At 45.5% G+C, this 15,812-nt stretch overlaps 1 protein-coding gene across 4 annotated transcripts in view; it reads left to right on the forward strand.

Annotated features, from left to right (window-relative positions):
- Positions 1-15,812, forward strand: part of MYO1H (myosin IH) — a 101,390-nt gene that overhangs the window by 79,822 nt on the left and 5,756 nt on the right. For all 4 annotated transcript variants that reach the window (XM_061602283.1, XM_061602285.1, XM_061602284.1 and 1 more), the window contains 10 exons: positions 216-329; positions 1,222-1,298; positions 4,765-4,833; positions 5,595-5,679; positions 7,843-8,002; positions 8,957-9,040; positions 10,994-11,087; positions 11,781-11,836; positions 11,995-12,130; positions 15,360-15,430. In XM_061602283.1, the coding sequence (XP_061458267.1) occupies positions 216-329; positions 1,222-1,298; positions 4,765-4,833; positions 5,595-5,679; positions 7,843-8,002; positions 8,957-9,040; positions 10,994-11,087; positions 11,781-11,836; positions 11,995-12,130; positions 15,360-15,430 (946 nt within the window). The remainder of the gene's footprint in view (positions 1-215; positions 330-1,221; positions 1,299-4,764; positions 4,834-5,594; positions 5,680-7,842; positions 8,003-8,956; positions 9,041-10,993; positions 11,088-11,780; positions 11,837-11,994; positions 12,131-15,359; positions 15,431-15,812) is intronic.

Genomic DNA, 15,812 nt, shown 5'->3' on the forward strand with positions numbered 1-15,812 from the left:
AGTGGTAGAGCTTGCAGAAGGTGTGAGGTTCAGTCCCCAGCATCTCCAGGGAGGGATGGGAGAGGACCCAGTCTGGGACTCAGGAGAGCCTCTGCCAGTCAGTGCAGACACTACTGAGCTAGATGGACCAATGGTCTGACTCTGTATAAGGCATTCATTCCAGTCTCGTTTGGAACGCTTTTCCCTTGTGCCCCTGATTTGATCATTATTTTTAGGTACAAGTCCTTGTGTCCAGACACCTGGCCTCACTGGCGAGGGACAGCTGCCAAAGGGGTCGAGAAGCTCATAAAGCATATTGGCTACCAGCCCGAAGACTACAAAATGGGAAGGTAAAAGCCACTCTTGGTATTTGGCACCCGTTTACAGACAGCTATTCTCAGTCTAGGGATGGGGGAGGATTTTGATTCCGTTTGCATTTCAAGCTGAATCTATCAAATTTGTGCTTTCCAAAACAAATGAGAACCGAGACACAGCCGTCCTTTGAAATTCGCAAGTATCCGAATTTTGCAATGCAAAACAAGGTTCACAAAATGCATATGTTAGGGGATAGTGTGCATACAGATAAATATATGAGTGAAAATAACATACAAAAATGCATTACATGATGAGAAATTGCCTGCAAAAATGTATGTATTGGAAGAAATTTGCACTAAAATGCTGAATTTTTGTGTCAATTTTTAAAGTCTCTTTTGTTTCAATGAGAGAGTTAAAACAGAACTTTACATCTCTCCCATTGAAATAAGTGGGACTTAAGTCGGAATTCAGTTTGGTTCACATTTTAATATAAACTTATTTAATTCACACTTCCTAAAACAATTGGTGAACCAAAACACAGGTATCCTTTGAAATTCCCACTTTTTCAAATATTACAATGTACAATTTCATGTACAGAAATGTGTATATTAATCAAAATGTCATAAAAGAATGTATATTAGGGAGACATGCATGCTAAAAATGGCTGGTGAGTTTTCATTAGGATTTTTTTTTTAAATTTCAAACTAATGTAGAAATGTGGCAAACTAAACTTAAGACTGGAAAAATGGGAAACGGAGAAAGACTGAAATTGACAGACTTGCCCCCCTCTCTAACTTGAGATGCTTAAAATTGGTGGGATCATACTGGGAATAAATGATCATTCACTAAATGGCGGTGTAGATTTCCCCCCCTCAGGTTCCACATCCTGGGTGTCTGCATTTCATTGTTTGCCTTTCTTTTGTCCAGGACCAAAATATTCATCCGTTTCCCAAGAACTTTGTTTGCCACGGAAGATGCCTTTGAATACAGAAAACATCTGTTAAGTATGTACTTTGCCGACTTTTGATATTGCATCTCAGAACGTTATTTTCTGTCTGAATTTTTTGATGCCTCCTGTTTTTCTGCAAGGGTTTGTTCTAAGAAGGCCACAACATGAGTTGTGGGAAATTTAGAATTACTAGGAGCGGATGGATTTTGCAACTAGGAGTGGAGGAGAACTTCATTCAGCTCACAGTCTGACAAAAACTGGTTTAGTTTGTACCTCCCCAGTACGGATGGGGAAGAAATTTCATTGAGTTCACATTGAAAGGCGATCCTACCTAATCTGCACTTTCTGAAACAATACAAGAGCTGAAGTAGTCAGCCTTCAAACCTCACACTTTTCCAAATTTTGTGATGCAGTTCTCTAACCAGTGTTTGCAGAAATGCATGATATTAAGGGAAATTGCTTGCAACAATGTGTCCATTGGTCAAACTGCCTACAAAAATGTGTTTATTAGAAGAAATTCACACTGAAATGCTGATGAATTTTCATGAGGTTTTTTTAATGGCTGCAGAAATGTGGGGAACAGAATTTAAGATTGGAAAAATGAAAAACTGAGAGACAGATTGACAGAAATGGACCGATCCACACTCCCAGGGTAGAACCCAGATCAGAATGTAATTATTCTCTGGATTTTGCGCTTCTTTGAATTTTGCAGTATAGTTCTTCATTCAAAAAAGAGACCCAAACCCATTTAAAAATGCACATTCTGGAATAAAATACGTTTTTAGAAATGCATACATTGAGATATAATATGTATTTACCTACCTATTTTGTGATAAAATATACAAATTCAAAATTTCACACAGATCTTCAAAGGAAATTTGCAGATTAATGCAGAAACTTATGCATGAATGCTTGCCAAATTGACATCTGCTCATCTCTATTTGCACCTCCCTGTTTATGGAGGAATCTGAGGGCCTGTGCCCTACATTCCCCCTGCTCATGAAAATGGCTTTTTACAAAGGTCTTGATGATAAGAAATGCCCTGCTGGAACAGTCCAATGGGTCAAGCAACCCAACAGATGCCCCCTAGGAGTCCCACAAGCAGTGCATGAATGTAAGAGCCCTTCCACTGCAGTTGCTCTCCAGCATCTAGTTCTCTGAGATAGACTGCCTCTGAATGTGAAGGTTCCATTTAGCTATCTTTAAGAACCTAAGAGCCCTGCTGGGTCAGATCTAGGCCAGCATTGCTTCCTGCAGTGGCCAGCCAGGTGCCGTCAGGGCCAAACTACACAAAAATGGAGGCAGTGCAAGAACCCTCCTATGGGGGAAGGTTTTTTTTTTTAAACTCTTTGCCCCTCACTGCATCCTTGATACAGATCAGGCCCCATTCCTGCCACTGCATTGCCAAATAAGGTCCCATTGAAACATAGTCTATGTGCTCCTTTAGAAACAAATGTCCAGCTTCTGTTTAATGATGAAGGAATTGGGAGTTTCTTTTGCCATCCAGAGGCAGACGTTCTGCAAGTCCCTGCCACAAGTAGGCTTCATGTTGATAGCTTTGACATTCTTAGGCGTTTAGGAGCATGTTTGCAGGTCCCTGGGCCATTTTGTAGAAATGGGAATGGTTTGCAAGGGACCTGAACGGTTGTAGCCAGGCAAAGAAATGACTTCTGCAAATGTAGCCAGGAAGCAATGCCAGTAAATGTGGGGAATCTCTGTATGCACAAGGTATCTCCAGTTCAAAGATGCCAGGTCCCAAAGGTGGAAAGAGATGGGACGGCTGCTCCCGTTCAATACTGGGATGGCCCAGTCTTACCCAACTTGACACCTTCCAGGTGTTTTGGACTACAACTCCCATCAGCCGTTGGCTGGACCTGTGGACCTTCTGCAGCCATACCGGCTGGGGGTGATGGGACATCTGGAGGGCACCAGATTGGATGGTGGTCATGGTGGTTGGGCTGGAAGATGGACCAGGGGCCAGATGGTGTCAAGCAGTTTTGGATTATAACACATCCTGGTCATTGGTCTTTGGCTGGATTTCGACATTGGAGCACATGGTTCCCACTTCATAAAAGGGAAAACATACTTTGGGGCTGGGGATGTCGGGGGCTGCATAATATGAGTTTGGGGCTGCATGCAGCCCCTGGGCCACAGGTTGCTCATCTGTGTCTTAACAGGTTAGTAAAGAATGTGAATAGATTGCCTTCTGTCAAGCAGACTGGCAGAGGGATGGAGAGGTCTCTGTTCTGCAGCATGGCATTCTAAGGACACCAGGCGAGTTGCTAAATGCTGCTTTGTAACTTTATCAGTGCCCCCCATTCAGACAATAAGTGTGATAATACCTCAGTTAACGAATCCTCCAGGAACAAAACTCCTTTGAATGAAGGCTTTTTTAAAGGTGAAACTGACTAGCCTGTGTCTTTGCTTTGCTATGGATAAACTTTCAAGCTTGTGCCTTTGCTTTGCTAGGGTGAAACTGACACACCTGCGTGTTTGCTTTGCATTAAAGAGATTGCTCGCTTTATCCGAGGGCTGGGGAGGGAAGGATCCAGTACGATTCAGAGGTGGAGGGGTGGGTCTTGCTGGGTAAGCACCCTCTAAAGCCCCTGTTGAAGCTGCCCTCACCATCTATGAGCAGGGGTAGGAAACTATCCCTATTCTTTCCATGTTATTCCTACCTGGTACCAATGTTTCTGTTAAAGAAGTGACGTCCAGAAATGTGTCCTCTTTGCTAACTGAGGTAGTACTATAACCGAAAGGCTCCTCCCCACCCCCAATACCCCAAAGATGAAAGTGAGGTTAAAGTGGTTACAGAGTTGCTTTAAAACAAAGGGTTGGCAAGCTGCCCTCGTCCAGATGTGGTTGGGCCCTAGCTCTACTCATCCCTAACCCTTGGCCAATGGTGGCTGAGGCTAAGTGGCTCTGGAGTCCAACAACATCTGGAAGATACAGATGTTCCCGTAGGCATCTAAGGACCCTCAGGTCTTGTATTGGCCCAGCTCACCGAAGCTGATGATTGGACCCTCCTGAGCAGAAGGGCTATAAAAGGGCTTGCGCTAAGTCTTGTCTGATGACTTCCTGAGCTTTATTGCAGTCCTGTAGATACTTTGGTTATTTCTGATCCTCTTTCTGGATTGCTGCCTTCATCTCATTTCCAAAATCCGTTTATAAAGAAATTATCTACCAATTGTACACCTCATTCTGTCCTGGGTAATACTGTTGGGTTTTGTTCATCTCATTAGTCTTTCTTGGGGTAGCCAACACTGTGCCCTTCTCCAAATGTTTACTAGCAGGATGTAGGCGGGGGGGAGGGGGACTGCAGGCCCTCCAGATGTTTTTGAACTCTGACTCTCATCATCTCTGACCATTGTCCATGCCGGTTGGGGCTGATGATGGAGGCTGGGAGTCGTGCAGCATCTGGAGAGCCACAGGCTGCCTGTCCCTGCTTCAAAACAAGACTTGAAACATGGACTTTCACCAAACGATATATTTGAGGAAATTTAAGTTCCTTTTACTTTCAGTTTCCAGAATACAAGCCAAATACAAAGGATGCTTAGGGAAGCGAGAGTTCCAAAGGAGGAAAAAAGCAGGTGAGCAGGTTGCTACCAAAGGGATCTTGCTTAGCACTGAAAGACACCGTTTTGCACAGATTCATTCTTTTAAAAATGTGTATTCTTTGGAATTGAGATCCAAAAGTCTGCGTTTCAAATGCTAGTTTCTAAAATTCAGTTTCTTGGTGCAGTTTTGGGGGGGGCACTAATTAGCATTAATTTGCTACATATTTATTGATTTTATTTGAACAATGTTTACCCCACTGTTCCTCTGAAAAGGTTCCTGGAGTGCAGTAAAGATAAGGTGGCCCCTGCTTTCTCAGGCTTACCGTTTAAGAAAATAAAACTTGGGTGCCTGCTCTTAGTAACAAGCTCTTCCAAGCTAGCTGGAAAGGAAATGGCTGAAGGAGAAGGGGAGTCAGCTGGTTTTCTTAACTGGACATCCAGTACAAGTCATCCAGTCATTCTCTCATTGGCAGTCCTTCTGGGGCTCACATGCCATTGGTGGGGAGAGGGCAGATGAAAGGGAAGGCTACAGGTAAATTGCTATATCCTTCCTAATGCTATTGTTGAAAACCAGGGCCCTTCCCATGGGGCATCAATCCCTCTATCAGAGCTTGGAAAAGTTACTTTTTTGAACTACAACTCCCATCAGCCCAATCCAGTGGCCATGCTGGCTGGGGCTGATGGGAGTTGTAGTTTTAAAAAGTAACTTTTCCAAGCTCTGCTCACGCAGTTCCCTTCAGCAAAAGGGTCCACTTGTCTCCATCTCACCCTTAGTGACTCTCTCTGTCTTTCAGCTATTAATCTGGAAGCCTACTGGAGAGGCGTCCTGGCACGCAAACTGGCCAAGAAGAGGATGTGGGCAGCACAGACAATCCGGAAGTACGTCCGACTGGACACTTTGCCCTCTTTCTGAAGTTTCCCCTCCCAGTACTCCGTTGGTGGGGCAAGCTAGATTGGGGTGGTGGTTAGGGATGTAGTTGTTTGCTGCTGCCGGTTCGTTTCTCATTTTGCCAGACCAGTAGGCAGTTCCATTCCGTGTTCCTTCATTTTCCATTTTCTTTTGCTTTTACCAGTTCATTTTTTCTTCCCCCAAATAACTATATTGTTAGATATAGTCTTCCCAATTTTATCGTTCTTTCTACCGACAGTCTTTTTGTTTTTGTATTTAAATGTAAATGAGGCAGACCCATCAAGTCTGTCTCTTGCCTCAGGCTTACTGTCTGTCTGAAGACAATCAACCCCCCCACCTCAATTAAACTAGGCTTGTTCATTTGATTTATTTTCAGTTATGTGATGATTATGAAAGTTGAAAACTGAACCACTGCTAAGTCCAATTTCTTGTCCATATATTTAGCATGTTTGAAGTTAACCAACCAAAAACTGATATTGCTGGATCCACCACTGTTGTTGTTTTTATTTTAAGAAATCTTATTTCTACTCCTTGCTTTCCCATGCCTCTCTGGGTCATTTTATCACTGATCTGCTTGCTGGTTTGACTGGTTTTGACTGGTTTAGCCTGAGGTAACAGAGGTAACAAAACTGAGAACCTCCATTAGCCAATTCGTTGTTTGAAGTTTCTCAGTGTTACTGATAGACAGCTGCTCATTCACACGGTCTTTTAACAAGTGGTTTTTTCTTGCTTTGCCATCTTTGGAAACTCCCTCCAGCAAGTGACAGAGGCAGATGGCCCATTTTCATGTTAAAAAAAATACAAACCAACTTATGATTCAAAAGATGACCTATAGTAATCTTCTGCAGATGGGTTAGGCAGGGGGGAGTAATAATCACCCGCATTTACAAAGCGATAAGCAGAAGGACCTGTTGATATCCAAACCTTGTAGGAAACAAAAAAGACCATAGTGGAAGGAAGGTAGCAAGACAAGAAGCTTTGAAAATACATGTGGGGGTGTGTGTGCAATTCCATGGCATTGACCATCCCTCTTTGGAAAACACAACTGGACACATTGGCAAAGAAAAAAAAGTTTTCTTAACACGAATAAGAAAAGGCAGTATATATTGGAGAGTTAAGAGATAATGTGATAGCTGGACTCTTGACTTGCTTTGGAAGGCAAATTGAATTGGTGTGTTGGATAATGCAGGTTGTGCTGTATAGAGCGGTCTTCAAGTTTTCTTAAATTAAGAAGTAGCCTAATAATTATTACATTTAACTTGTCAGGGAGGACATAATGGTGATGATCAGCTCTCTCTCCCCAAACGCAAACAATTGAACCAGGATTAAGTAAGAAGTCATAAGCATAGATATGACAAATTGAACTGCTGTCCCTGTGAGTTAGAAAAAACAACTAAGGGTGAGACAGGTTAAGAATGAAACAATGAATATTAATGGTTACCATCGACGCCTCATTGACAGAAGTTGAAGGTAAAGCACATTTCAGTATTTTAGACTGATGCTGTCAATGATAACAATATCGTTTAAAAAACATTCTGATGTTGGGGGAAGCCACAGAAGGTCCAATCATACAAGATCAATCCACAAAGACAGTGAACGTGTGAACTGTAAGGAAATCTGGTGCCAACTTTGATTTTAGCGAAATTCTCCTCCATCCTTAGTGGTGGCCAGGACTGAAGGATAAGGGGACCCAGCCTGACATAGATGATTGACACGCAGATTACAAGGAACCCATGCAGAAAAGGTTGCACTTTTTAATTCAAGCTGGAAATGATAATCTACCACACAAAAAGCCACCAGTTTAATGAGTCTCTAGAGTAAATAAACATGAAATCCTTTGCAAATGACAGTCAACCTCCAAACGCATTTCAACCATGAACTGGTTGTCTTCAGCAGTCTCACAATAGGACAGTTTTCACATGAATGGTGTGTGTGTGGGGGGAAGGGCCCTGCCTCTGTCAGGGCAATCTGTGTGTTCTCTCTCTCTCTCTCTCTCTCTCTCTCTGCTTGCCAGTGGCAAGCGCCTGGATAACGATGGAAGTCCCAACCAGGGCTGGCTGCTATCATCCCTCTGCAGAGTGCTTGGCATTGTGGGTAAGCCAGCCCTGGTTTGTGGTGTTTCCCTTCTGTAGGTACATCAAAGGCTTCATCCACCGGAAACAACCCATGAACCCTGAGAACATAGACTTTGTGAGGTTTGTGCAGTACACCTACCTCATGAAACTGAGAGATCACATTCCAAAGAACGTCTTGGACAAAAGCTGGCTCAGTCCTCCAGAGATCATGGAACCGGTGAGGACCAAGAGTCATGATTAGCTTAGCTTAGCGGAACTCTACTTGTCAGTGCCAGTTACTGGGGATCAACCACAGGAGAGGGCAGCCCTGCTTGTGGACGTCCAGAAATGACCAGCTGGCCACTCAGACGGCAGAATGTTGGGCAAGGGGGCTGATGAAGCATAGTTCGGCTACCAAGCTGCAAAGGTCTTTCAGACCTGTAATTCAGGGATGAAGATCCTATGCAGCCCTCCAGATGTTGGACCACATCAGTCCTGACCATCGCCCATGCTGGCTGCTGGGAGATGGAGTCCCAACTAGGGATGTGCTAGAATTTCACCCAATTTGGATTTGGTGCCAAATTTTCCATTAATTTGCTTAATCTCAATCTCTGAGGATCGGATTGCAATGTAGTGATTTTCTGCAGCTATTTTTGAAGACTTTTTTTTAAAAAAAATCCACCTCTAAGACATCAATGGTAAGAATGATAACTTATCAATATTTCCTTTGAAAAAAACGATATTTTCTTTAAAATATTGATTTCCTTTAAAAATATTGATATTATTATCAATATTTTTTCCAAGTGAAAACAACCATGGATTGGTGAAAGCAGCAACTACAGAACAAGCTAGAATTGATGCCAGCCTGTTAGGTCGAGGGAATGCTTTCAAACCAGCACCGACCAATGGATTCCGTCCCTGGCAACTCCCAGCATTACTTGGAGGGCCACACGTTCCCCGCTTCACGGCTGCAAAGATTGCCTTACCCCAGGCCAGAGCGTTGGTGCATCCAGCCTGCTCTGACTGGCAGCAGCTCTCTCCAGCTGAAGTCTTTCCTGGCCTGAAACCTGGGGTTGAGCCCGGGACCTTCTGCATGCAAAGCAGGTGCTCAGCTACTGAGCTAAGGTCCCTTCCCAAATGTCCACCTCTGGCCACATCAAATGACATCCCCCCCTCCTCTTTCTCAACCCAGACATCCGAGCTCCTGAAGAAGATCTGCGCAAGAAACCTTGTTCGGAAATACTGCCGTGGCATTACAGCAGAGAAGAAAGCACAGGTAACGTTTGGGTTTTGAGTTCTGTGGAGCTCAGTTCTTAACATTTTAATGATGTTGGGAGTTTGAAACCTTTCATCCAGAAGCGCATCCTCTGCATATCAGCTGTGTGCCTGGCTTCTAATTGTGGCTACTGTGGTAGTGCTGACCATGCTCAGAGGAGCAGAGCTTGGAGTTCTTAGAAGGGCCAGAGATCTCTGCTACTGTGGGGGATTCTTGGCTGCCACACTAAATCACAACTCCCAGGGTTCCTTGGGGGAAAGCCATTGCCAGGGCTGGCGCCAGCCTGCCTGGCCCCCTGCTTCCAGCTCCCCCTACAGACCGTGCGGGACCACTCCACCTACCTCTTCTCTCTTTCTGTGAGTGCCCTGCATGCTCGACCTGCAGGTCGCTGCCATCAACCAACATGGCAGTGGAGGCTTGTCTAAGGGGCTTATACCTCTGCCACCATCTTTGTTGATGGCACGCATGCATGCTACACTGCGTGCGCGCACATGCCTGCCATCAATCAAAATGGTGGTGGGGCATCAGCCCCTTAGAGAAGCCTCTGCAGGGCATTCACAAACATGGAGGAGAGGTACACGGCCTGGTGGGGGGCCCTGGGAGGTCCATCTCTGCGACCTGCAGCAGGGTTGGGAGTCGACCTTGTCGAGGATCTCAGAAGGGGAGCACTACCCCCACACCATAAGGAAGGGCCCTTCGGGGGCCCTCTGGGCTTCAGGGGCCCTCGGCCAGGGTCTGACCTGGCCAGCCCTTGGTGCCAGCCCTGGCCATTTCAGTGAAACTCAGTTCTGTTCATGATAAATCAAAGAATCTTGTGGCACCCTGAAGATGGACAGTTTTTAAGTGTACGGGACCCTCTGGGCTGGTGTTTTGTTGCCGGTGTCTTCTGCAACATGTCCTTAATGCCATAATGTGGTGGATTTATTCTGCTTTCGTTTGTTCTGCAATGCTCCCCCGGTGCTACCACATGATTGCTGTCCAGAGGGGCTGCAGTGCTACAAAAGCAGGCCAAAAATACACCAGGACATTTGTGTTATAAAAAGTTACAGGATTTCAGCAGGAAGTTATGGGATACGTGCTGCCTGGAAGCAAAGCAGTGTGGCCATCCTGAAACTTTTGCAGGTGCAAATGGTAACAAAAGTGGGGCCACCCCGATAGCATCATGAGTGCAAATAATCATGAATGTGCAATAAAGAGGACTCCTGGAGGGGTTGCCCAAGAATCACTGCTTAAGCTGTACTTTCTCAGCCGCTTAACACTGATGCCAATACTAGGACCCAGCGGGACTTCCAGGCCAGACAAAGGAAGCACTTCCTCAAGCAACAGCACATACCAAACAGTGGCATTTGCCCCCACAAGTCATAGGAGTGGCTTGAAAAGGGGGTTAGGCTGATTTAGGGAGGATAAAGCTATCAGGGGCTAGGCACTCCCTCTGGTACTGGAGGTGGAAGGCCTCTGCAGACCAGGCACTAGGCATCCCAGGTGGGGAGAGCGCCATTGACAGAACTGAGCACTGTCCAGCTTTAACAAAGGGGTGCATGACAGAGAGGGTCCTTTCTTTCTGCCATTTGGAGAATATGCAGGAGCTGGCAGCACGGGGCCGCTGCTCACCTGACTTCCCGTTGGTCGCATTGCTGCTGCTTTCCGGGAGGTAGAGGGGGAAGATGAGCTAGGACGGTCACTTGGTGTACATGGACTGGCAGGAGTGCTGGATTGGCTCCACCAGGATCACCCCACTGGCCTCGCCCCAACTTCGTCCCTCCCTTTCTACCTCCCCGTAAGCCACAGTGACGCAACTTACTGGAGGTCAGGTAAGTGCTCTCCATGACTGAGCATATGGGGGGGCAGGGTGTCCTCCTGATTTTGTGCCTCATACTAATAAGTGCAACTGCACACATTGACCAGAAGTGAGAGGTTTAACTTGGTTTTCTTCTGTCATCATATTGGCTACAGATGGAGCAAAAAGTGGTTGCTAGTGGCATCTTCTGCGGCAAGAAGGCTGGCTATGCCGAAAGCCTGAAGGAACCGTTTGTGGACACCAGGTTAAGTGAGTAATCAAGAAATGGCAAGACTTTCTGAGAATGTGGGTGGCATACACATCAAGCATTTAAAGCACATGACTTCCCCCAAAGAATCCGAGGAAATGTAGTTTGTTAAGGGTGCTGCAAATTGCAGCTCTTTGAGGGGAAAACTAAAGTTCCCAGGATTCTTTGGGGGAAGTCATGAGCTTTAGATGTATGGTGTGTACACAGCCTTGGTCTTAATAGAAGGGCCATCCAGGAATGTGTGTGTGTGTGCTGGACAGGCTGACCCAAAACATTTTGCTCCCCAAGATGGAGCAGTAAATGGTGCCCCCCCATCAGGGTACATAATACTGAAGGGGGGTGGAGTTATTTTGCCACCTAAGGCAAAAGTCCCACAAGCCACCTCACCTCCTTGCCCACAGCAGCAGAAATAATAATAAATAATAATAATAATAATAATAATTAATGACTAATGACTAATGATTAATAATTAATAATTAATAATTAATAAATAGTAGTAGTAGTAGTGCTGCCTCACTTTGCCTAATTGTAGAGCCAGCCCTGACTGGTTCATATGTTCTAGCATGCCAGAGACAGACTGACGTTTCTCTCCAAGACCGGATTCCTTCCCTAGGGAACATTTGTGCACGTGTGTTTGGTGGGACCCCCTCATTTCTGTAGGGAGCTGTGATTTTTCTTCTTTCCTCCATTCCTAGGCGAAAGCGAGTTAAGCCCCAAAGTCATGCAGATGATCCGTCACGAGAAGGTAAAGGTAAGGACTCTGGTGCATGTTGCAAGGGTAAAACCATGCCAGCGCTCAAAATAGCCCTCTGCTGGGCACCAAATTTTGTGTTGCCTCGAGTGGCATGTTCTTAAAGCTGCACTTCTTGCCATTGCTGCTGCTAAAATGTGTCCGGTGGTGGTTTTCAGTATGTTACACCAGTGGTGAAGTATGACCGGAATGGCTTCAAACCCAGAGAGCGGCTGCTTGTTCTGACACGTGTGGCAGCTTATGTGGTGGAGACAGCCAAGATCAAGCAGAAGTTTGAGTACGCAACCCTCAAAGGTGACATTTATTTATTTATTTATTTATTTTATTTCATTTGTATTGCAATCATTGGTCAATCTTTCTCCTCCAAAAGCGTTGCCCATCCTGCTTTTTAACTGTGATGGGCTGGGTTTCTCATCCCCATTCTATGGGCCTTGGATGGGGGAATCTGGTGCCCTCTAGACCAGTGTTCTTCAACCTTGGGTCCCCAGGTGTTGATGGACTACAACTCCCATCATCCCCTTTGACCATGCTGTTTGAGGATGATGGGAGTTGTGGTCCAACAACATCTGGGGACCCGAGGTTGAAGAACAGCACTCTAGACATTGCTGGACTACAGCTCCCATCAACCCTGACCATTGGCTATGCTGCCTGCAGGGGCTGATGGGAGCTTGGAGTCTAGCAACATCCAGAGGGCTACAGATTCCCACCCCCACCCCTCGGAGTAGACCAGCAGTTTTCGGACTGTGTTCCAGGGTACCACCACATTTGCTCAGGGTACGTGTCTCTACACCAGGGGTGGATAACCCACAGCCTGGGGGCTTCACTGCCTCCCCCAGTAAGTTTTTCTGAGCCCCCAAGACCCCACTGGTTCTGGCATCCGCAAAAAGCAAATAAATTAATAAGAAAGAGCACTAGGGTAGAGCACTAGATTATACTCTCCACCCAGCCCAGCCCCCTGATGGGGTTGCAAATTGCCTCCTCCCCAGTTATCAGATCGATCATTTGAGGAAGGGGGATGAGGGAGAGGGAGAGAGAGAACGCATGTGGGCCCCAGAAGGCTGGCCTTGGGCTAAAACCACAGTCGCTACCCCTGCACTCTACACCTGTGTCTGAAACCAACTTCTTTGTGTTCTGGGAGCAAGCCCTTCTGAAATACAAGCGACTGGGTATAATTTCTCTCTGCAGCTGTCAGTCTAGTAGAGCTGGCCCAGAAAACAGCATCTTTCACCCTTGCTGCTGTTAATTTGGTAATGTTGAAAACTTTGTTCTATTTATTTATTTATTATATTATTTATTAAATATCCCATCCTAGGGTGGTTTTGAACTTGCTCTCCAGGCTCCCTGTACACCTGAGTACCAGCCTGGAGTGTTTGTACCTTGTGTTCAGTAATGTAGTGCAAATTCAGAAGTGCAGGGTACCTCCATGATTGTCATGCCATGCCCACTGACAGCCATGCCCCCTTTCCACTTTTCCTCCTCTCCCTTGCTCTCCCCGTTGTCTCTGAGTTTACACTCCACTACAACAGATGTCTCTAGAAGCCAATCAGCATGAAAGGGGAGGCTGTATGGTAGCTACTGAGAAGAGTCTTCTCAGGGGCCGACTCATCTCCTTTTACTCTGATTGGCTCTAATCAGCATGAAAGGACAAGAACTCTTCTCAGTGGCTAACATGATCCCTTTTTATGCTGGTTGGCTCATATATAGGGACCTGGCTGGGAACCTGCTCCCAAAAAGTAAGGGGCCTGTGACCCCAGACAACTACACCCCAGCCTGTGTTAGGCCTGCAGTACAGATTGGGGATTATACTGGTGTACCATCCACTCCCCTGCCCAACCCTCTCCTCACCTGAACTGAAGAATGTGGTCTCAGATGTGGTGTTAAAGATCTCAAGACTGTTAGTCTTGGAAGATGTCAATGTTCATGCCATGTCTGCTTTGTCTGGGGCAGTTGAGGACTTCATGGTCTCCATGACAACCTTGGGGCTATCCCAACATGTCATCAGGCCAACACTTGTAGCACAGCATACTCTGGATTTGGTCTTCTCAGTCTGGCATGGAGACGGTGATCTGAAGGTGGGGGACATAAAAACAGTCCCTGTGCCATGCTCAGTTCTCCTGCTGGTGAGCTTTAGACTTACAGTGGCCTTTTCCCTCTGCACAGGTGGGGGACCTATTAAGATGTTTTTCATGCTGTTTTGTTTTAACGTATTTTAAGATCTGTTTTTATGATATGACTAACGTGTGTTAGTGCTTTGTTTGCCGCCCTGGGCTCCTGCTGGGAGGAAGGGTGGGATACAAATTAATTAATTAAATAAATAAATAAGATGGTCCGCTCCCAGAGACTGATGGATCCTGTTGGTTTTCAGAGGGCTCTGGGGAGTTTTCTAGTTGGCATGGCTCTTCTGTCAAAGCCCTGGTTGATCTGTGGAATACAGAGATGCCCCAGGTGGTTGACATGATAGCACCTGAGCATCCTCTCCCAAATGGGAGAACTCAGAAAGCTTCATGGTTTACTCTGGAGCTAAGAACAATGAAGCAAGAAGGGAGATAGATTCAGCGTAGGTGGTGAAAAGCCCCCAATGAATGTAACCGAACCCTGGTACGTGCTCATGTTCAAGCCTACTTGGTGACAGTGAAGGCGCCAAAGAAAACATACTTCTCCACCTCCATTGTGTCCTCAGCTTGTGTCCAACAGAGTTGTTTAGACTGGCTAAGGGCTTATTCCATACTGGCCCTAGAGAGGTGGTAGAGCCATCTAAAGTCCACTGTGACATGTTTGCTAAGCATTTTGAGGATAAAATTGCTTCCATCCACCGGTATTTGGACTTCATTGTTGGTGCTGGTGATCCGGGTGAGGTGTCTGGAGTAGGGATGGGATCCGCATTTTGGTGCCAGTTTGATTTTCGCTCCATTGAACTTCCCTCCTGTACCGCTTCATCAGGGATCAATGTTCGCTATTGGCTAGAAATACCAATTGTTTTTTTCACCCACAAAAATATCGATATTAATATTTTTTAAAATATCAATTTTTCATAGATTTCTTTTAAAAAAATGATATTTTAAGTGAAATAACAACATTAATATTGATATTTTTGAGGCAATTTTTTTTAAAAAAACCCACTTTAACTGCGGAAAACCACTAGAAAAAAACCTGATCCAGCAACATAAAAGGCAAACTGCCGGTTGACTATGTACCAATGGGTACTTGAAGAGGTTAGAATGAGGGTGCATTATGATGCTTTGGCATGGGGGTGTGGGGGAAGAGGGTGGAAGCTGGGAAAGCTAGTATATATGAGACAGATTGTGGGTACAAGAGGGAGTTTACTGATCCTTCCTTGCAGTCTTTCAAAAGGCATATCAGAAGGAGGGGAAGCTGGGATCTGTAAAGCTTGAAACTGAGTCTTACATCCAAACGCATATTTAAAAAAACACTGCCTGCCGGGCTTGTTTGCAATCCTGACTGAAAAAGACAATACTTTGTATGTTTTCTAATAAGTTGCTTTCTCCTGTGTTCTTTCTCCAAGGGATTTCTGCCAGCAGCCTGAGTGATCATATCTTAGTCATGCACATCCCAGAAGACAGCAAACAGGAAAAGGTAGCAGAGTTACACGTACCCACCCATTGTGTGTGTGTGTGTGTGTGTGTGTAATGCAATGCTAGACAGTAAGCTGAGCTTTGCAGAGAACTCAAGAAATGTGTTGCTTGTCAGGTCCACATTGAATTAGGGCTGTCACTCTATGAAGCAAAATAACTCTTTTGATTTAATTGCATAAGCTTTAATTAATTCAAACTGCATAGGTTTCCATGGGAATAAAAAGCGTTTGGGAGGACAAGGATTTTTTCTTTCTAGATGATGTATCCTTGTGATACAGGGCACCATTCTAAGAAGATGTATGCGTACTTCTGAATACCAGTTGCTGGGAATCACAAATGGGGAGAGTGCTGTTGCGCTCATGCCTGCCTTGTGGGCTTCCCAA

The sequence above is a fragment of the Rhineura floridana genome, chromosome 19, assembly GCF_030035675.1.
Source record: "Rhineura floridana isolate rRhiFlo1 chromosome 19, rRhiFlo1.hap2, whole genome shotgun sequence".
Classification (NCBI taxonomy): Eukaryota; Metazoa; Chordata; class Lepidosauria; order Squamata; family Rhineuridae; genus Rhineura; species Rhineura floridana.